Consider the following 22,559-nt stretch of genomic DNA (forward strand, 5'->3'; position numbering starts at 1 on the left):
TCTGTGAAATGCTTGTTGTTCTGAGTGAGCGCATTTCTAAGAATTTGCATCAACCAGAAATGAACTGTCATTGGCTCAGTTTCAGAACCATTTCAATAAGCTAGTGTTGGTTTTCTCTTTTTGATTTTTTCATATCACTTCATGGTTTTGAGGTTTATTGGTAAACTTTGTGTGAGCAGGCTATACACATATATCTCTACATGCTTAGACATTACAGTCAGTTGGAAGCTGCATTCCACCCTGTTAATTGGTTCTTGGCATGTTTGATCTGAGTTAGGGACTTTGATGATTTAGTCTGACATAGTAAGTTACTTTGGTGGCTCATTTATGATTTGCCCAGGCAGCTTATCAATGTAAACACCTGCTGCCCAAAATGAGTGACTTACATAATGAGTGTGGAAGTGATTGAAGAGTCCTTTTCGTTTTTCACCCCTGTATGTCATTTGGGGGTATACAAGCTTTGCTTTTTTATTTGGCTTTCTTATTACTTTTCTTTCCCTATTTTTCTGCTCATCTATTTTGTTCCTCTTTCATTTTCCCCCTTACATATCATTACATAGTTGGACAGCAGTTTGAATTTATTAATGAATTAAAAAGTTCTAGGAACTACGAAGTAGAAATGGAAGTTTAACATTTGCTGTTGTATAACTGGGTATGGACAATTCTATACTAAGATAATTCTTATGTCTGAAACACTGACTGCTTTTAGTGACTGCTGCAATTAAATGACTCAAATAGGTAAAAAGAAAGTTTCCCCAGATAAGATGATGGAAATGCAAGCGAAAATTGATGAGGAGAGAAAAGCACTGGAAACAAAACTTGACATGGAAGAAGAAGAAAGAAACAAGGCTAGAGCTGAACTGGAGAGACGGGAGAAGGACCTACTGAAAGCCCAGTGAGTGTGGTGGGGTCCAGATGGGTTCATGGCTGCAGTTTCTAGTGTTCTTCATAGGGTTGCGCATCAGGAAAATCAATCAATTAAAAAATAATCAAAAGCTTAATTTTTTTCTCCAGCATAGCTGTTCTAGGGTAGAGGGTCTACTATGTGTGATGTATTTTTAAAGTTTGGTTGGATATTTCTGATCATTTAATCTCTATGTAGAAGAAAATATTGGCCAATGTGAATTACACTTTAGTGTATGAGTTAATGCCATGTAGTGGTGTGATTTGGAGAGAGATCACATGGCTGAATTTTTCTAAGTGTGCATCTTCAGTTCTGCTTCTATTGGGAGAGTGAGATTAGAGCAGCAGATGACAGGGATGTAAAACATCCTCCTTTTCCTTATAGACAAGAGCATCAGTCTTTGCTGGAAAAACTGTCTGCTTTAGAGAAGAAGGTCATTGTCGGTGGTGTGGACTTGTTGGCCAAAGCTGAGGAGCAAGAGAAGCTTCTTGAGGAGTCCAATATGGAGCTGGAGGAGAGGAGGAAGAGAGCTGAGCAACTTCGGAAAGAACTGGAGGAAAAAGAGGTGATGCCATGTTGAGTGCGGTATGTGCAACACGCTCACCTTTTCCAGTGAGAACCAAAAATAAAATGAAAGCAGATTATGGATCATTTTGAAGACAATAGTTACTAAACATCTAGATCATTTGTTACATTGAATTTGTAACTTAGAGAAAATTATTCTGAAGTTAACCTGTTTTTATCCTAGCAAGAACGCTTGGACATTGAGGAAAAATATACCAGTCTGCAAGAGGAGGCACAGGGAAAGACCAAGAAATTAAAGAAAGTCTGGACCATGCTGATGGCTGCAAAGTCAGAGGTTGGTGTCTTAGAAACTGTCCATAATACAGATTAGAATCTTAATGTATGCTTGCAAGTTTTTTGCTTTTGTTATTAAGACAGGGTTTCTCTCTGTAGCCCTAGCTCTCCTGGAACTCACTCTGTAGACCAGGCTGGCCTCCAACTCACAGAGATCCCGAGTGCTAGGATTAAAGGCGTGTGCCACCAATGCCCCGCTTTTGTGCCTATATTTTTAAAGCATTAAAATACTTCTTTCTGTGTATTAACACCCTACCCCCAGCTATAAGTAATAATCCGAGCTAGCTAGTGATAGTGTCAATCTGTCCAAAAAATGGGCCGGTTCTTGCCAGGCCTCATAGACCAGTGTCCTAGGCCAGGTGCAGTATTTGTGCTTAAAATCATGTTTGCTTTGTACTGTCATGGATTCTCTGGTAGATGGCTGATCTCCAGCAAGAGCATCAGAGGGAAATTGAAGGCCTCTTGGAGAACATTCGGCAGCTCAGCCGCGAGCTTCGGCTTCAGATGCTCATTATTGATAACTTCATACCTCAGGATTACCAGGTGAGGGGAGAATCTGATCTAGACATCAGGTCATTGAGGAGGGCTAAAGAATAAGCCAGTACAACTAAATTAAGATATTACATGTTTGCATTGCAGCTGTCCTCTATAAAGCTTTCTTGAACTAATGCCATCATATAAAAGTGTCTTAGTTAGGGTTACTATTGTTGTACTCAAACATGATGACCAAAACAACTTGGGAACAAAAGGATTTATTTGGCTTACTCTTCCACATTAAGTTCATCAGTGAAAGAAGTTGGGACAGGAACTCAAACAGGGCAGGAACCTAGAGGCTGGAGCTGATGCAGAGGCCATGGAGGGGTACTGCTTACTGGCTTGCTCAGCCTGTTTTCTTAGAGATTCCAGGACCACCAACCCAAGTATGGCACCACTCACAATGGGCTGAGTCCTCCCCCATCAATCACTAACAAAAAGCCTGCCAGACAGTGGTGGTGTACACCTTTAATCCCAGCATTCAGGAGGCAAAGGCAGGCAGATTTCTGTGAGTTTGAGGCCATTTGGTCTACAGAGAGAGTTCCAGGACAGCCAGGGGTACACAGTGAAACCCTGTCTCACAAAAGAAAGAAGGAAAAGGAAGGAAGGGAGGGAGGGAGAAATGGAGGGAGGGAAGGAAAAGAAAAAAAAGAAAGGAAGAAAAATAATGCCTTACAACTGGATCTTATGAAGGCATTTCCTCACATGAAGTTCCCCCCTTTCAGATAACTTTAGCTCGTAACAAGTTAGCACAAGACCAGCCAGCACAAAGGTGTTAGCTTTTTTTAAATGTAAGTCTCTTTGTGAGTATCTAAGTATCTAAATAGGAATGTGTCAGCCTGGTTCATGTAAATGCCTGAAGAATCAAGGTGAAGCTCCTGTTGATTCATTGCATACTTTATTAGAAAGTAGAGAGGGAGCTGGAGAGGTGGCCCAGTGGCTAAGAGCACTGGCTGCTCTTTCAGAAAGCCCAAATCCAATTCCCAGCACCCACATGGCAGCTCACAACCACCTGTAATTCTAGTCCTGGGGGATCCAACACCCTCTTCTGTCTTCCACAGGCATTGGGCAGACATGTGGTTCACAGACACACATGCAGACAAAACATTCATACACATGAAATATATGCATAAATAGCAGAGTGTGCAGCCGTCCTCTCTTGATGTATGCTCTCTCTCTCTCTCTGTCTCTCTCTCTCTCTCTCTCTGTGTGTGTGTGTGTGTGTGTGTAAATAGAACATGAAATTGCCCATCCTAGTCATCTTTACGTATGCAGTTCAATAACACTAAATATATTCACTTGGTTTTCAACCAGCCATCATCACTAGTCATTTTCAGACAGATGGTGATTGTTATCAGCAGCATAATTTAAAAATCTTTTCTTTTTCTTAGCAAAAAATTTATTTATTTTTAAGTATGTGTGTATATAGGAATTTGAGTTTGTACACAAAGTCTAGGATAAAGTATTAGGTCCCCTAGAACTGGAGTTACAGGAGGTTGTGAGCTGCTGGATGTGGGTGGTGGGAACTTAACACTCAGGTGTCTGCAAGAGCAGTGAGCACTCTTAATCCCAGAGCCATCTCTCCAGCCCACCTTCTAGAATAGTCTTAATAAACCTAAATGTGTGATTTTTAAAACAAACAAAAAAAGCAATGCTGTGAATCTCAGAATAGCTATGAAAAACTATTCTGAAATTTTCCTTTCAGACCTCAGGTACCCAGAATCAATACTGGGTTTCTGGTACACTCCAAGATGAGATGCCCTAGTTCTGTGTTGTAACTCATTACCCAAAATCAGAGCTGAAATCTAGACTGTAACCTATTTCTAGCCTATTGGTTTCTCAGCTTTTCTACCTTTTGCCTCTTCCATCCCAGCCTGCCTGTCCTGATTCCCAGGACCCCAACTTCTGCTTTTTGTTTTTATGTATTTGAATAGTATCCACAAGTGTTCTTAAGAAATGTGTGTATGTGTGTGTGTGTGTTTAAATTTGTTTTTATTTCATGTATGTGGATGTTTTCCCTGTATGTATATATGTGTACCATGTGCATGCCTGGTGCCCAGTGACCAGAAGAGATTTCATATACTCTGGAATTAGTTACATACTGTTGTGAGCCCCCATGTAGGTGCTGGGAACTGAACCTATGTCCTCTGTAAGAACAATTGGCCTTAAACACCAAGCCAACTCTCCAGCCCAAGGAGTATATATTTTTAAATGCTTGATGCAGTATATAATATCTAGAAACAACTTTTTTTTTCACTTAACATTCATGAAAGTGTAGGTCTGATGGGTCAAATGGTTCAGGAAGTAAAGGCTTATTATTATGTAAACTTTTTGATCCCTGGAACCCACAAGAAGGTATAAAAAGAGAACTGACTCCACAAAGTTGTTCTCTGCCCTCACATAAGCACACATGTCTGTCCCACCTCCCCAGCACACACAATAGTGATAAAATGTAGGTCCTTAAAAGCTTGATTCAGGGAGGCATGGGGAAAGCAAAGGGATCATGTGAGCAACACATAGTGACAGATGGCAGGAAAATGCCACATTTCTATTGTCACAGTTCTGTTTATATTTTTCAATATTTTAACTATTGACTAAAAATAGGCTTTGACTCTTTCTAAAGGAAATGATTGAAAACTACGTCCATTGGAATGAAGACATAGGAGAATGGCAGCTAGTGAGTGTTCCTTTCACCCTTGAGATTATAGTGGAGCTGGTGCTGGCTGCTGTGGGAGGAGGGTGGCCCAGGATGGATCAGATCAGAACTCAGTGGACCAGATAAGATATTTTTCTGATTAACAGCAAAATGGAGACCATTTGTGGCAGTGGGTTAGGCCTGGGGCTTCTGGGTACTGGAGGGCCTCTTGAATCCTTTCTGCTCTAAGATCCATATTTTCTAGTGAGCCGGCATGTCAGGATGTCTTGCAGCAACCTTCCCAGTTCACAGTATTGATTGAGACATTTCTCTTCCCTCTTTTTCCTTTTTTGAGAAATGTGTGGCTTACACAGGAAATAACATGAGGAAACAGACCCCAGTGCCTGACAAGAAGGAGAGAGACGTAAGAGCACTTTACACACCTGATTGTCTTTATCAGAATTGGGGTTAGTGGGTATGTTGTCCCAGACTGGGGGTTGAATAGCCTGAATATCTTTTGTGAATAGAGGCTCATAGGTGGGGGCTGTTAGGATAGGTCTGCTGTCTGGCACATACTTAGCAAAGTCCTCTTTTCACTCCTGCCACAAGTACAGCCTGCTGTCATTCTCTGTCCTTTTCACCACTTTGGGCTGTGGGATGTGGGCTGTGGCAGGAGACTAGGATGCCTCGCTTCTCTCAGTCATAGGTCAACCAGTGTGCTGGTTCTAGAGAAAGGAAGAGAGTTTTTCTTTATGGTTGGGGGACTTATGGCATATCTGGGCTCTACTTCTCCAGCTTTAAGTGCATCTCACATAATAGGGGAGAAGACATCTTTTAAAGGTTATTTGGTTTTGTCTTCAGTGATTCTTTTTGCCCAATGTCAATCTGTGTTTTAAATCTTCCCCAAATCTGATTTAACTTCATGTGTGTGTGTGTTTTCTTGTAGCCTTTTGAAGTAGACCTTTCCCACGTGTACCTAGCCTATACAGAGGAGAGTCTGCGTCAATCTTTGATGAAATTAGAAAGGCCACGGACCTCCAAGGGGAAAACAAGGCCAAAGACTGGGAGACGGTGAGGACAGCCCCAAGTCCCTGAAGTGACAATGTTGTGATACTATATTTAGATACATCTAAAGGAAGTCAAAGTTTAGTTAACATGATGTGGTTTGAAATTATATTCTGTATGCTATTCCAATTTGATAAGCAAAGTAGGGATAAAGAATTGTACTCTGTGAGTTCGAGGCCAGCCTGTTCTACAGATCAAGTTCCAGGACAGCCAGAGCTGTTAACAGAGAGACCCTGTCTCAGAGTTGGGGGGTGGGAGGGGTTGTATTTCATTCTAGGACAGTTGGGGTGGCACACCCTTTTATCCCAGGACTTGAGAGGCAGAGGCAAGCCTCTCAGATTTCTCAAATCACTATGAGTTACAGGCAGACCTGGTCTGCATTAAAATTTTAAGACAGCCAGGGCTACATGAGACCCTTTCTCAAAACAGAAAAAGAACTACATTCTTTCAGACTCTGCCCACAGGGGACTTCACTTTTCATTCCTAGTGTTTACCCACCACCTACTGTTTTGTTTAGGGTCTTAATTTTTACACTAGTACTTCTATTAAGATGCTAAGTAATTTGCCTAGTTTGACCCCAGAATACTGTATTCACCTAGTCAGTTTGCCCCAAGGACATTGATTTCCTAGATCTCAAGTTAAGAAAAGCTTGTGTGACTCTCTAGCACCAGTTTTGATAATTTTGTAGTCTCTGTGCTTCATCACATAAGCTCAGTGGGAAGCCTGGGCTGGCACTAATGCTCCTTGTGTTCCTCCATTGAGCTAATTTGAACCAATTGCAAGACTTTTGCTTTACATGTAAGGTGAAGTGAATGGGTGTTATGTTTTTGTGTTACATAGTCTTTTAGATACAATGTAACACTAAAAATGTTGGAATCATTAAACTAGGGCTAGAAAGAATCAGCTCCGTGTTAAAATGTATAAGATTTTTGCATTTAGCATTTAGATGAAGGATTTAAAGATTTTCATATACTAACTGAATCTTCACATGGAATCTTTAAGAATATATAAGTATTCACCAGGCATTGGTGGCTCACACCTTTAATCCCAGCACTCAGGAGGCAGAGGCAGGTGGATCTCTGTGAGTTGGAGGCCAGCCTGGTCTACAGCGAGAGTTCAGGACAACCTCCAAAGAAATACAGAGAAAACCTTTCTCAAAAACAAACAAACAAAAAACAAACAAAAAAAGTATTTATTTTATCTGTATGTCACTGTTTTGCCTGCATATTTATATGTTGCACTGGTGTTAGATTTCCTGGAATAGTTGGTTACAAGCCACCAATGTGGATATTGGGATATGTGCTCAGGTCCTCTGGAAGAGCAACACATGCTGTTATAAAACACAGCTCTTGAGCTGCCCACCCCCCCCTTACAAGGTTAGTAGATGCTGCCCTCTGAGTTCTGTGGTCACTAGGAAGATGCACTTCATACATGGCAAATGATAGAAACAGTCAGCCTCACAAAGACAGGCAGTAGAGCAAGCGGGAGAGTGGTTCTGTCCCTTGTTAGTGTAGAACAGAGGCCATATTATTGCTGGACCATTGTCTTTATGAGGAGAATCCAGATTACTTACATAAGGTCTCTCAAGTTCAGCTACATTTTTTAAAATGTATAGTCCTTAAAACAATGATAAGCTATGTTGATATAGTTTCTATAATGCACCATTGTAAAAATATGCTTTTTGTTTAGCTTAAGTTAAAGAAAATACTTGTGGGCCAACGTGTGATCCAGACTCTGTAACAGAATCAGAAACTGTAATTTTCCTACAGTTGTGTTGTGAGTGTCCCATGCTTTGCTTCACGAGAGGCATGCAGTTTGGTGTGCTGGACAGCAACAAAGAAGGCCCATGAGAGTGCTCCTGCAGGCGCAGACACTGTCCGGCTTCTCTGAGGCTCTCTGTCCTGTTAGCCTCACAGAGGAAATGACCAAGGGGCATCCCTGATAGGCTCAGCTGACAGCTGTCTCTGCACCTTGTCTGATCCTGTGCTCAGCGCCTCACACTGGAACACTGTACTGTGGCAATGTGTTCTTGTGTTTGCCTTTGGTGACCTTATCTACTCTAAAAAACGGTATCACTCAAACTGCTATGGTCAAGCATGGGCAGTGTTGGTCCATCTGGCCACATAATGTATTGACTGTCTCTTAAGGAGAAGCACTCATCTTGGATTTTTTTTCTCTCTTAACAGAAAGCGTTCCGCAAAGCCTGAGACCGTAATTGATTCGTTACTTCAGTAAATGTTACAGAATTAAAGTTACAATAAAAAAAGAGTGATATTCTCATGCCTGAACAGAAATCCTTAATTAAGACATTGAGGACACCTATGTAATTCACATAATGGAAGCTGTAAATTATGGAGTGAGACTGGAAATAGCAATTTTCCTAATAACTTTTAGACTTAAGTTTCTGTAATATGTAAGTGTGCATAGCTGGTGATTGCAGGGATGTCACACTGGGCCGCAGTACTCTGCGGAAGTAAGGACACCGTTCCTATAGAGCATTATGGTTGTATGTGAATGTGCATCTCTTAGCTATGTACTCAACTATTATGTATCTAGATAAACAGAATCTCAGAGTAGAGGAAGTCTGTCTTGTTTGCACCCAGCGCATAGCAGATGGCCTTGTCCTGTGTCCTGTGTCAATACCTGGGCGGCTCATCTAAGCAGTAACTTGTCCTAACATCTGACAGGCCTGTCTAAATGCATTCCAACTTTATGCTAATGTTGATTGCATTTAGGTATGAGATGACTGATTTTATGGATCTCCTTTAGAAAATTGTATAATTTGACAACTTTGCAGGTTTACATTTTAAGGTACAGTTTGAACATGGGCTTCTTCTGGCCTCCCTGACTGACCTTCAGCCTTTGTTGTGGTTGCTGGTTTGACTTCCCCACCAAAGCTAGCATTAGCCACTAACCTTTGCTGTCACACATATTTTTGTTTTTGTTTTTTTTATTTGTTTTTGAGACAGGGTTTCTCTGTGTAAGAGCTCTAGCTGTCCTGGAACTCACTCTGTAGACCAGGCTGGCCTCAAACTCACCTCCCAGCGACACACACATTTTTAAAAATTCCCTTGGACATATGGCTTACAGACACCCCATTGTCTGAATTTTAAATTTTGATGGAAATGACTGTATAAAAATTGAAACCAGTCTCATTTTTCAGAAAATGAAGCTAAGCCAGAAAATACCTTTTAATTTTCTTTATAACGTTATATATATATATAATAATGCTCTCTGAATTTCTTCTGTTGACTAATCCAGTTAGGCCATATTCCTCTCCAAAAAAAAGTTATATAGTAAGTTTAATAAATGTTTTTTATAATAAATGGATTTTTTTTAGGTGCCTACTTAGAAAATTTGTTTGAAGGTTATGTGCTTCTGAAACCTATCATGCTTTCTAAGTTTGAAATTACACAGTCAACTCCAGGCTCTTGATTGCAAAGGTTTTGAGACTTCCCAAGTTAGAATTAGTTAGGTTACTATGATTTTAACAAGTTTGGGTAAATACTGACTTATAATTACAGAGCTATGTGTAGGCTGTGTATGACTGAGTAGAGATAGAGCCCTGGTGAGGTGATGGAAAATTTGGCCATACATTTGTGGAGCCTTCCAGAAGGAGCACTGGATGTCCCACATGTGCAGCGTGTACTGATGTGACCATGGCCACTGTGGCAATGTCCTCAAGGTGGTGGATGTGGCCTGGGTGCTGTGACGCCCTGAGCGAGTGTGTGTCTTGTAAAGCTCATGTGAGCCAAGTGTCCTGGTGATGTCACATTTCTCCCTGGTATAAATTTAAATGTTAGTAATTACAAAATCTTAATTTTACCATTAAGGAAAAAGAATCTATATGCCTTCACTTTAAACATCCATGTTCCTATCATTTAACAGTTGGCCCAGAAGGAGTATCTGCTGTGAATTTAACTAAAACATTAGAGACATTGAATCTAGTGTGTTAAAGCCTATAACAGCAACAAAATAATGCCATAAAAACTGAAAATATTGAGAAAATTCTCTAAGTATCCTGGCTTAGTAATTTTGTTTGCCTGCTTGCTTGTTGTTTTGAGACAGGATCTCTCTGTGTTAGCCCAGGCTGGCCTGGTACTCAAGATCCTTCTGCTTCAGCCTCCCATGTGCTGAGGTTGCAAGTGATGTCATCACGCCAAGCAGTGTGTTCATTAAAGCGTTTGTATTAAAACTCTAATAAGGTGGACATTGTTCATTTCTTGAGAACCAAATAGGATTCTTGACCTGTTGGGAGGTCCGTTTGAAGATGGTGGGACATCCACTCTGTCACAGCAGTGCTGTAGCCGCTTCTCATTCACTGTGTCTTTGTCCACAAAAGGAATAGTTTGCATTTTCAGTGTTAATTTCATGAATGGAGATGTAGAACAAACTTGACTAATGTTTAAAATAAATGTACAGATTTTAAATGAGTGGGACAGAGCTATAAATGATGAGTACCCTTTTCCTCCTTAATTTAAAAACTGGTATTTATTTATTTGAAAGGAGCCCTAGTAGGAAGTTGTGCTGGCTCTGCCCTTACATGCTCTGTGCAGCTAGTGTTTGCCTGAAAGTGGAGTCCTCTCACAAGCTGCCTCATGTATATTCTGGAAAAGGTGATTTTCTACTTTATGTTGTTGGCAGCCAGAATATCAAGGTTACTTTGGAGAGGAAAGTATTGCTTCATCTGCAACATGTTTTTAAAGTTATGATTCGAGTTTTAGCATTTCTGTTTTCATCTTAGGGTTAGAATGTGTCCCATCCTTCCCCACCCCCTTTTAAGTCGTAATGCAAGGAACACCCTCTTTCCAATAGAGCTGTGAATTGAGGAATGGGCAAAGTTTACATTTACACACACCTGTGTCTGCCCAGTTTCTCCCCTCCCCCTTTCCATTTTGAAATAGAGTTAGTTCCATGTAGCCTAGGATGGCCACAAACCCTGTATGTAGCTCAGGTTGGCCTTAAACTCCTGGGCCTCCTCTACCTCCACCTCACGATCACTGGGATAACACTTATGCATCACTACCCCGTCGTTTATATATATAATTGTTTTCTTCTTTTTTTTTTTAACTACTAGAAAACAGTTCTTCCTAGTGCCTTTGAACTGAGCCTGCAGTTTTGACTAATTAGAATCAGTGCAAACCTGAGAAGCATTACTGTAATGCTGTTACTGACCAGGATACAAACTGTATAGTAAGTTTGCTGTGTTAATTCAGAAGCCACACTTGCGTTGTACTTATGTATAAATTGTATTTGCTCAAGCTGTATATATCAATGTTGTGTGTACATGCAGCATGGTAAGATGAGAAATAAAATTCCTCCCCAATGCCTACTGTCTTTTAAGACATTTTTATTTATTTTTATTTTGTTGTCTTCCTACACATGTGTGCACCATGTGTATGCCATGTGCCTGTGTTGACCAGACAGTACTGGATCCCCTGAAACTGGAGTTACAGTTATGAGTACCATGTGTGGTAGACTAGGCAGGCTAAAGAAATTCAAAGTGGGCTTTGAGAAGTTTTGATTTAATGACTAGTTTAAAGGACTCTTTTTTTTTTTCACGTTAGCATTCATAGTGACTGAGCTTCATTGTGTCATTTTCAGACACCCATTTCACTAGGCTGTGCTCCTGTTCATCTCCTTTGCTTGCCTTGGTCCCCTTCCTCTACCCAAAACTCTTCCCTCTGCTCTTATGCAAAGGACTTATTTTTTAAAGCTGGGTTTTCTCCCTTTCCAACTGTGAGCTTTTATAGAACTCCTCCTGTGGAGATGCTATATACACTGTCCTCTGAGTCAGACTACGTCCATCTTTGGGAGTCCAGCTAAGCTTGATGACTGTTGACAGTCCTTGGAAGGAAGGTGCAGGGAGCATCATCCCCAGCTGAGATGATGGCTTCTCCTTGGCTATGTAGATGGGGCTATCTCCCCTCATCCTTCCCCACTTAGGTTCTCCAGTTATCGCCCCCCCCACCCTGAGGCCATATGCAATTAGGCAGAAATACAACTGGGGTAGGGGTCGGCTGGACACTCAGAAGGGTCCCAGGACAGCCCTAAAGCAGTCTTCTCTAAAGGCTGAAGGCCTCTAAAAATGATGTCTGCATGGTTTCCTTTTTCCTTTAAAGACAATTATTTGCCGGGCGTTGGTGGCGCACGCCTTTAATCCCAGCACTCGGGAGGCAGAGGCAGGCGCATCTCTGTGAGTTCAAGACCAGCCTGGTCTACAAGAGCTAGTTCCAGGACAGCCTCCAAAGCCATAGAGAAACCCTGTCTCGAAAACACCAAAAAAAAAAAAAAAAAAAAAAAAAAGAATTATTTTATGAGTCTGCATGATTTGTCTGCATCTATGTGTGTATGTGCACTGAGTGTGCCTCATGCCTGCAATGAACAGGAGAGGACATCAGATCTCTCAGAACTGGAGTTAGGGACAGTTGAGAGCCACCATGTGGGTCCTGGATTCCAGTCCTGCAAGAGCAGCCAGTGCTCTTAATGGCTGAGCTGTCCCCATCGCCCCCCTCCCAGAATGTTTTAATTGAACTACATGGTCTAATGGCCTCTTTACCTCTTGATAGTTGGCTCTGGGTCACCATTTCCTACACCCTTTCTTTGAGACTAATAACATTAATTTTGGGGGATGTTCATATGTGTGCAGGTGCAGGGTTCTTACTGCTTTAGGGCTGGCAGATGAGTGAGCCCTAGGTGTGCGCGCATTTCTCTGCCCTACCCCTACCCCCCCTGCCAGATACTGCTAAACTCTGTTTTTTAGATGGATGCTGGGTCAAACTTAGAATTTTACTTGCTGAGCCATCTCCTCAGCCATGACCCTTACCTGCTTTTAAGATTTTATTTTTATTTATATTGTTTGGTGGGAGTGGGGTTGGGAGGTATTTGCACATGAGTGCAGTTGCCAGTGGAAGCCACAAGGGGTCGTCGTGTCCCCTTAAAATGGGGTTACAGTCAGTCATGAGCCACACCTTATAGGTTCTGGGAACTAAATTCCAGTCCTCTGGAAAAGTAGTATGTGCTCTTAACCTCTGAGCCATCTCTATAGTGTCCCTTCCCTTCTTTGCATGCTTTTTGATTGTTTTTTTATGAGACTGTCTTACTTAGCCCAGACTGGCCTCCAACTGTGTATGTAGCCAAGGATGACCTTCGGTTTCTGAATATGTTGACTCCGCCCCCTGAGTGCTGACATCACAGGCAGGAGCCACCAAGGCTAGCCATCATTGCTGTTTCCTGCCCTCATCTTTTCCAGTGAATCACTCAATTCATTTGTAAAACTAGGCAATATCTGAATGAACGATGATCACTGGCAGCCCAAGTCCAGCGGCAACAGCCCAGGGGCTCTGAAGCCCCGGCCTGACCTTCAGGTTGAGGAGCGGAGCCTCCAGACATTTGTTAGTGGATTAGCAAAATTGCTCCTTCTTAAGCCGTTTTATTTGCAAAGCAAATCAGGTACTCAGTCTTCCTTCGGAAGCTGAGCCCTTGTGTGGGAAAGTGATGGTGAAGAGGCTACTTCAAAAACAACCTGTTTCCTCTCAGCATTTATCTTGGGCTTCCTGCGACCCAACCTTCAGGTTACTTTTATCAGTGTTATCAGAACATCGGGCTGTCTTACCCAAACACGGTTATGGCTCTGAAGCATGGGACAGATCGGATGCTCTCCCACACCTGCTCCCCCCTCCCCTCCCCTCGCCTCTCAGAGGGCTGGGGAAATTTGAGTTGTAATCAAAGGCTGAGTTTCTCCAATTGTAGCTAAGAGTTTAACTGGGACTTTACAACCGAATAAAATTTTCTCAGAGTCCGATACCAATCTTAACAAAGAGGATATTGCCTAACCCGACCTAAAAGTACCAGAGACGCTGCAGAAATGCTACACTGGCCCCAGCTTTTGATCCCCTCCTAGAGTTTTGCCCCCCACTGGCCAGACAGCCCTTCTGTTGCTAATTCTTTAAGTTAATACACAAAATGGTCGGTTGGTTTCTCTGTAGCACCCTCACACACAAACACCATCATAATGTGTTTAAATAGTGCCCCTCGCCCGCCCACTCTTCCTCCAAATAGTCCTGGCTTCTGCTGCTCACAGATCACAAGGTATTCCACCCACTCCACCCATGAAGATCCCATCCTCCTCCCTTAATTCCCTTTCACTTTACCCATGTGCACACACTCTGATTACACACAGATTTAAATCCAGATTCTGCAGAAAACAGAAAAAATTATCTTTCTCAGTCTGGTTTTATTTTGTTTAACATAATCTCCAGCTACATCTACTTTCTTTGAGCATCATTTCATTCTCCATGCCTAAGCATGATTCCATTGTGTATATGAATGACATTTTTTTTTTGTTTTGATTTGATTTGTTTTTTGGCCCCGAACTCACAGAGAACTGCCTGCCTCTGCCTCCTGAGTGCATGCGCCACCCCCACCCCTGGCTACAAAAAGCATATCCTTTATCTGTTTATCTGTTAATAATTCTTGGTTCCATATCTTCATGATTTTGCAGTGCTAAAATGATTGTGAATGCACAAGCTTCTCTGTGGTGTACTCACTTACAATCCTTCCGGTTTATAGTGAGTAACGGAATCATATGGTAGATCTGTGTCCAGTTTTTTGGGGGGAACCACCGCATAGCTTTCCACAGTAGTTGTCCCAGCATACTTTTCCATCAGCTGTGTATAAGTGCTCTGGTGCCTCTTTTAAGTGTATCTTGGGATTGGGGAGATGACTCAGTGGATAAGGACACTTACTGAGTAGGCATGCAGACCTGAGCTTAGGTCATCAGCAGCACTTAGAAGCTGGTGAGGGCAGCCCAAACTGCCCAGAGTAGGTGAAGACAGGTGGGTTCAGGGCACTCACTGGCCCAACTATCTGATACGGTGAGCTCCAGGTTAAGTAAGATCCTGGCTCAAGAAGCAAGATAGAGAGATGGCTCAGAGGGTAAAGGGCCTTGCTGCGCTAACCTACCAACCTGAGTTCAATGTCTGATACCCACCTAAAGGAGGGAGAGAGAACTGACTGCACTTCAACATGTGTGCCATGCCACACACGTACGCATGCGTGGCACACACATATACACTCATACACATGCATACACTCACACTCATGCACACAAACATACACCCATATACACTCGCATGCCCCCCCCCACACAATCTAACATTCATAAAAATAAAGTAAGATAGTAATTGAGAAAGACACATGAAATTGCCTGACCTTCACGTTGTAATGTAAAGTCACATGCACATACATGCTTGTGCACACACAGACAAAGGCAGTCAGGAGAGCTAAGCTGAGAAAGTCATAGTCTCCGTGTGGAAGACCAAGAGGCTGGGGGGTGTACCTCACAGCAAAATGCTTCCCTACTGTGCACAAGGCCCTTGGTTCAATCCCTAGTACAGCAGGAGGGGGAATCTTTTTTTTAAATAATTTATTTTTATTTTATTTTCATGTACATCTGTGTGTGTGTGTTAGATCTTGGAGTTATAGACAGTTGTTAGCTGTCATGTGGATGCTGGGAATTGAACCCGGGTCCTCTGCAAGAGCAGTGAGTGCTCTTAACCACTGATCTATCTCTCTAGTCTGAGGGGGAATCTTTTTAAAACTGTTTTGTTTTAAAGAGAAGCCAGTTCAAGAGTTGTCAGCCACAACAGCTACTTAAGAGACTACAGTGCCCAAGAGTGGAACCCTACCTTGTGTTGAATAAATTAATCCTAGGAGTTAACAAGACATTGGCCCCAAGGCTAGAGAAAGCCCCTGCCTTGCCCTGGGTGGAGGTTGACAGAGCTGAGACCCACCCTGGCCTGTGTGTTGACGGGTCACACTGTGGCTCTCCCACCAGGAAGCTGTGGGCTGCATTTTGTCTCTGGGGATCTTGATAACTGTGGGGTGCCAACTAAGAGGACAGATGCAGGGGGACAAGAAAAACCAAGGCCACAGGCAATGGTGCAGACAGAGCAGTACCAAAAAGAACCCCTGGGTCATTTTTTAAATTACATTTATTTACTTGAATGTGTACACGTGTGTGCATGAGCACTTATGTGCAACAGCCATGTGGTGCCTGGAAGACAGATTGTGGAAGTCAGTTCTCTCGTACCATGTAGGTCCTAGGGACCAAACTCAGGTCTTCAAGCTTGGTAATGAGCCTCTTTATTTGCTGAGCCATTTTGGCTGGCACATCCGTGTGGCATTTTTAGTAGAGGCCAACATTTCTTAATCCCCCCCCCCAAAAAAATGTTGTACACAAGACACAGCTATATGTTTTTGTTATTCGTTTATCCACTAGATATGTAGTACCCATTGCCAAATGCCAGTTACCTAGCCAGATAACCTATCCAGTGGCTTAGGGCAAAGGCAGTGGCAATGTGAATGAATCATGGAAGAAAGGGCCAATGGTTCTGCCTTCGCGGTCAGTGACAGGGTGTACTCCACCGAGCAGGCGCTGGCTGTGGCTTAGGTGGCCTCCATAACTGCTCCAATCACAAGCCTCATGACTTTCACTTAATCCTGGTTTCTTCACTCACCTGTTTTATATCTGTCCTTAACCTGTGTTCTCTTCTTCTCTCGGTCCAATCAGAGGTTGGTGGTTGGATGTTTAAACCCAGAGTCCAGGACCCCCTGTCTGAATGCAAACAAGAATGTTAGTATATTCTGACCATCCGAGCTTCTTGTGACCGACTGACCTAGAGCCTGCGTATGTGCTGTGGTTGGTTCCAGGTCTTTCTTTTTGACATCCTTTCCTTTGTCATCCTGGCCTCATATACCAAGTTCAAACCCACAACTCATATCCTGTGGCAGACACAGCTCACATTAGCCAGCGCATGCAAATGAGCTTCAATCAAAGGAGAGAGGAAATTAAAATTTTCACTGTGTATCTTCCCCAATTGGCCTTAGAAGCTTTTATTGCCCTTGGCACACTGGTATTTTATGTGGGCAGGGTGAAACTGACTGTGGTCAGGGTGAGATTTTAAGCTTTTGATTTGTTTCCCCTCGTTTTGAAGGGGTTAAAAAGTTGGTATATATTTTTGGTGTGATTTTAGTATTGGTGTTAATTTTCGTCACATGCATGTGATTGAGGGTCAAAAGGGTGCCAAGTCACTGTTCCTAGATTTATCCTCCCTCACAGAGAACCTTCTGAGGGTGACTTTGATGCCATGGGGCTTGATTAGTTTTTCTTCTCTCACTTCCATCCATTTTAAATAGCAGTGTTATTAATATAACTCTTGCCCTTTTAAAAAATATATTTTGCTGGGTGGTGGTGGCACACACACTTTGATCCCAACACTGCAGAGGCAGATGGATCTCTGTGAGTTCAAGGCCAGCCTGGTCTACAGAGTGAGTTCCGGGACAGCCAGGGCTACACAGAGAAACCCTGTCTTGAAATTATATATATATAATATATATATATATATATATATATATAATATGTGTGTGTGTGTGGTGTGTGTGTGTGTGTGTGTGTGTGTGCATTTCATGCATGTTTCATGCATGCGTTTGTGCACAATGTAGGTGCAGTGCCTGCGGATCCCTTAAAACTGAAATTTCAGATGGTTGTATGCTGCCACATGGGTGTTAGTAATCAAACCTGGAGGTTTGGGATTTAGCTCAGTGGTAGAGCATTTGCCTAGCAAGCACAAGGCCCTGGGTTCTGTCCTCAGCCCTGGGGGTGGGGGGGAATCAAACCTGGATCACCAAAACAAAACAAAAATTTATCTCTTATGCACATGGACAGGGGTTCTTGCCCTCGAGCACGTGCACACACACACAGAGACAGACACAGTGGACTGACTGCCAACATGGATGGGGCATGTGCGTGCGTGCACGCGCGCGTGCGCATGTGCACACACACACACACACACACACACACTTAAAATGGACTGACTGCCAACCAATAGCCACTCCCAGCTTTGCTTCATCCCTCCTTAGCCCAAGTACCATTCCATTCCTCCCGACTTTTTTATGTGTGTTGGGGTTTGACTTGCATGTCTGCATGAGGGAGTCAGAGCCACTGGAACTGGAGTTACAGGCAGTGGTGAGCTGTCGTGTGGTCAGTAGGAATTGAACCTGGGTCCTTGAGAAGAGCAGTCAATGCTTTTGACCGTTGAGCCATCTCTCTTGCCCCTTCCCTTTGTTTTTTGTTCTTCCAGTGGCTGTCACCATACATTCAAAGATTTCTTAATTCATTCTTTACTTTTCTTCATTTCTTATTAAGAAAACTTTAAAATGTGTGTGAAAACAAAGCAGTCCAACCCGTGACCTGTCCCCGCCACAACCGTCAGTAACTCATGTCTACTCGCTACACTTTTTTGAGATTTATTCATTTTTAATGTATGTGTGTGCGTTTGTTGCCTGCATGCCTGCCTGCATTCTGCATGCAGCGGCCACAGAGGTCAGAAAAGGGTGTCAGGTGCCCAGAACTGGAGTTTCGGGACAGTTGTGAGCCACCATCTGGTGCTGGGACTTGAATCCCGGCCCTTTGGAAATGGGAGCCAGTGTTCCTACCCAATGAGTCATCTCTCCAGCCCTAACTCATGACTTCAACTGTTTTCTTAGTTATCAACTTTAGATATTACATATTGATTTCCTTATTGAAAAATTAACATTTACTTCATGTTTTTTTTTGGAGGGTGCAGAGTTGAGGCAAAATCTCATTTATTCAGGTTGGGCATAACACATTTTCTTAAAATTTATTTTTATAAAAAAATTTACTTTTATTCTTTGAAATTATGTGTAAATGTGTGTGTGTGTGTGCATGTGGACATGTGCTGGTGAGGTTAGTGCCCTCAGAAGCCAGAGGTGTCAAATCCCCTAGAGTTACAGACAATTGTGGTCCACCATGTGGGTGCCGGGAACCAACTTGGTCCCTTTATTGGGAGCAGTAAGTACTTAACCACTGAGCCATTTCCCCTGCCTAGTAACTTTTTCTTTTCTTTTCTTTTCTTTTCTTTCCTTTCCTTTCCTTTCCTTTCCTTTCCTTTCCTTTCCTTTTCTTTTCTTTTTTTTTCTCGAAACAGGGTTTCACTTTGTAGCTCTGACTGGCCTGCAACTCACTATATAGGCCAGGCTGGTCCCAGACTCACACAGATCCACCTGCCTGTACCTCAGAGTGCTGGAAATAAAGTGTGTGCCACCACAGCTAACCAGTTCCTCCTGCTCCTAAACAGTCTCCCTGTCCTGTCTCGGAGCTCACTGTCTTAGTTCCTGCTCTTGCTGTGATAAGACACTGTGACCAGGGCAACTCAGAAAAGAAAGTGTTTAATTTGGAGCTTGAAGTTTCTGGGGGCTAGAGTCCGTGATGGCAGAGCAGAAGCATGGTGGCAGGGATAGCTGTGACCCACAAACAGGAAGCAGAGAGGCACACTGGGAATGGCCTGGGCTTTTTGAAACCTCAAAGCCTGTCCCCAGTGAAACATCTCCTCCAACAAGGCCACGGCTCCTAACCCTTCCCAAATAGTTCTACCAACTGAGGACCAAATGTTCAAACACATGAGCCCCTGGAGGCCTTTCTCATTTACACCGCTACAGTATCCCATGGATCTAAGGCAACACCCCATACCTGGCTTCCCTGTGAAATTTTTTTGTAAAGTTTTTATAGTTCTATTATGTTAACAGTTTTAAACACTTAAAAAATTTCTTGTTTTTCTTTAATATGCTATGATGATATTTGTACATATGATGCCCATGTGGAGGTCAAGGGCAGTTTTGTAGAACTGGTTGTCTTTTATGTGGGTTCTGGGGATCCATGCTGGCCTGCCTCAAACTGGATTGTAGGTATGTGCCACCGATTCCCTGCCCTTTAAAAAAAATTAAAAAAAAAAAATCTGTCTCTTGTTTAGTCAACTGCAGCCTTTGCTGACTCAGGTGGGCACGGTGCCGTGCCTCTTTGCTTCTGCTGTTTTCGTTACTTATTGTGTGTGCATGTATGCATGTGTGCTAGAGTGTGTGTGTGTGGGGGGGGGTCCGAGAATAATCCCATTGAGTCAGTTCTCTCCTACCTACAGATTCACCTCCCCGGCTCTTCTATATTTATTTTGTTTTTATGTGTATGTGTGTTTTGCCTACATGAGTGTTGTCTGTGTACCATATGCATGCGTCCATAGGAGTCCAGAGAGGGCATCAGATCCCCTGGAACTAGAGTTACTGTTTTAAGCTGCCATGTGGGTGCTGGAGATCAAACCTGGGTCTGCTGGAAGAACAACAAGTACTCTTAGTCACCAAACCATCTCTCCAGCCCCCCTTCTAATAATTTTTTTTTTATGTGCATTGGTGTTTCGCCTGTTTGTATGTCTGTATCAGATCTTGGAGTTACAGACAGTTATGAGCTGCCGTGTGGGTGCTGGGAATTGAACCTGGGTCCTCTGGAAGAGCAGTCAGTGCTCTTAACCACTGAGCCATCTCTCCACCGCCTCCAGCCCCCCTTCTATCCTTTAGTGATCTTGTGCATTCTGTCCTTGATGAGAAGTGGAACTCCTAGAGAAGGAAGCCTGCTTTCTGTTGTGTCCTCACACCACCACACTGGAAATTATACTGGTTTCTGTAGTAGTATAAACTATGACCTCATTGCCAAATGAAGTACCATTAATGGCCGTTGCAGTTAGATTACACAAATATTTTATTTTATGAATTATAAATATATAAATATTAAAAAAATAAACCATTAAAAAGTCATAAGTTAAAACGCAGAACTTCCACACTGCCAGTATTTCTTTCGCATGATCCTTATTAGGCTTTCCAAGAAGTCTCTCAGTGTTGTGTACGTGGACTCATTCACACTGCAGCTCTTCTACAAAAGAAACGTTTCATTGTATGAATATATGCGTGGGTCTCACTACCAGGCCTGTGTGCTCGCCCAGGCTGACTCTGGTAGCCTCCAAAGCAATGTTCAAACCCAGACTTCCAGACCTGAGTTTGACTTTCATGAGGCTAGCAAGATTCGGCCTGCTTTTTTTGGCATGTGCACTAGTCACTACTGGTCTGCCTTTGGGGTGCCACTTGGTCTGTGGAGCAAGATGGAGGTCTCACTTCCCTCCTGCCCAGGAAGCAGATGCAGTTCAGAGCGGGGACACTGCACGTAACAAGGAGTCTAGGAACCACCCTCCATGCTGATGCTGCGTTGTGGGTCTCAGTGCCATCAGTTATTCATTACATAGCTTAGATCAGCCACCTTGCTTACAGAAACTTTGGATCCTTCCCTTGAGGACCACTGCGGAGTGGTAGTGCCAAGTTTATCCATCACTTATAATCCAGCCTCCTCCTTGTTCCTGCCCTGTACAAGCTACTGTCATCACTGTCCTGGTCATGTGATGATGGCCCTCCATCAGGCTACCTTGTTCTCCACGTACTGACATGCCCCCTTCCACTCAGGGGCCAATGTGAACAAATATCACTCCGTGCACACCATGGGCTCCACCTTGTCGGTAACTCTAGGTAACGTCCATCCTTGGGACAGCTTCCAAAAACTTGTGTGAACCCAGCTGCTGAGCCTGCTTCTTTGTTTTCTTTTTGGAGACAGGGTTTCTCTGTGTAGCCTTGGCTGTCCTGGAACTCACTCTGTAGATCAGGCTGGCCTCAAATTCAGAAATCCACCTGCCTCAGCCTCCCTAACGCTGGGATTAAAGGCATGTGCCATCACCATCTGGCTTAAACCTACTTTTTAAACTGGGATCCAGCCACACTAGAACACATGCATTTTACCCAGGCATTTGTCTGTTAGTCTCATGGCCGGTTTCCTCACTTAATACAAATACCTGCTTAATCCAAATATCAGCCCTTCCCCAGCCACCCACTCTCTTAATTTCTAAGTCTTTCTTCATAGCATGGACACTACAGGGCATCGCATTGCTGTTTGCCTCTTCTAACTAACTGCTCCACTAGAACATTCTGTGAGAGCAAGAGCTCTGCTGGTCTTTAGTGCTGCTCCCACAGTGCCAAGTTTTTTGCAAGCTGTTGTCCTGCCCTGCTTACCTCTGGAAACAGGCCACTGATGCCCCTGAAGAGTTTTCTCAGGTCTTTGAGAACCCTGGAATTGTTCTTCAAGCACAGAGTCACCTCACCTGGGAAATAAAATTTGCGAAGCACCTGGGAAGCCTTGCAGATGAGGTCTTTCTCTGTAGAGTTCTGCAAAGAGAAATGATGCAAGAAGCTGTCAGCTGCTTGGGTTTGAACTTGAGCGGGAGATTTTCCTATCCCAAAGGTGGGTCTGCTAAACTTGGAATCTATATGAAAGTATTTCTGCAGAATCTCCCAGGTTCTTCTCCATGGAGGGTTTTATTCAGTAAAGTCACCCACCTAGGTAAATGGCAGAGTAGGGAGCACCTGTCTGCATCCTCAGGTCCCATCTTTCTACCCTGTGTGCTTTCCTTCCTGCCCAAGGTGCCTACACGAGCTTTTAGCCAGCTGTGGCTCTTATTCCTATATGGTCCTGGAGACCCTTCATGTTTGCTGATGACTGAGTGCCTGCTGCTCCATGCCGCCCTACTCAAGGACAATGCGGTGTTTGAAGATGCTCGTAGTCCCATGGAGAATTAAGGCATGTTCCCCCAGAAAGCCAGATATAGGAGCCCAGTG

At 43.3% G+C, this 22,559-nt stretch overlaps 2 protein-coding genes across 4 annotated transcripts in view; one reads left to right on the plus strand and one right to left on the minus strand.

Moving 5' to 3' along the window:
- Positions 1-11,326, plus strand: part of Kif3a (kinesin family member 3A) — a 36,876-nt gene extending 25,550 nt beyond the window's left edge. For all 3 annotated transcript variants that reach the window (XM_027427530.2, XM_027427527.1, XM_027427528.2), the window contains 8 exons: positions 739-895; positions 1,289-1,469; positions 1,653-1,763; positions 2,180-2,305; positions 4,920-4,973; positions 5,287-5,355; positions 5,878-6,002; positions 8,183-11,326. In XM_027427530.2, coding sequence (XP_027283331.1) covers positions 739-895; positions 1,289-1,469; positions 1,653-1,763; positions 2,180-2,305; positions 4,920-4,973; positions 5,287-5,355; positions 5,878-6,002; positions 8,183-8,231 — 872 coding nt within the window. In that variant the 3' untranslated portion in view covers positions 8,232-11,326. The remainder of the gene's footprint in view (positions 1-738; positions 896-1,288; positions 1,470-1,652; positions 1,764-2,179; positions 2,306-4,919; positions 4,974-5,286; positions 5,356-5,877; positions 6,003-8,182) is intronic.
- Positions 11,327-20,664: 9,338 nt separating this feature from the next.
- The window catches only part of Il4 (interleukin 4), a 6,402-nt gene continuing 4,507 nt past the window's right edge, over positions 20,665-22,559 (minus strand). The window contains exons 3-4 of the mRNA XM_027426216.1: positions 21,957-22,109; positions 20,665-20,775 (exon numbers count right to left, since the gene is read on the minus strand). Of these exons, the coding sequence (XP_027282017.1) occupies positions 20,665-20,775; positions 21,957-22,109 (264 nt within the window). The remainder of the gene's footprint in view (positions 20,776-21,956; positions 22,110-22,559) is intronic.

This window comes from Cricetulus griseus, chromosome 7 (assembly GCF_003668045.3).
Source record: "Cricetulus griseus strain 17A/GY chromosome 7, alternate assembly CriGri-PICRH-1.0, whole genome shotgun sequence".
Lineage (NCBI taxonomy): Eukaryota > Metazoa > Chordata > Mammalia > Rodentia > Cricetidae > Cricetulus > Cricetulus griseus.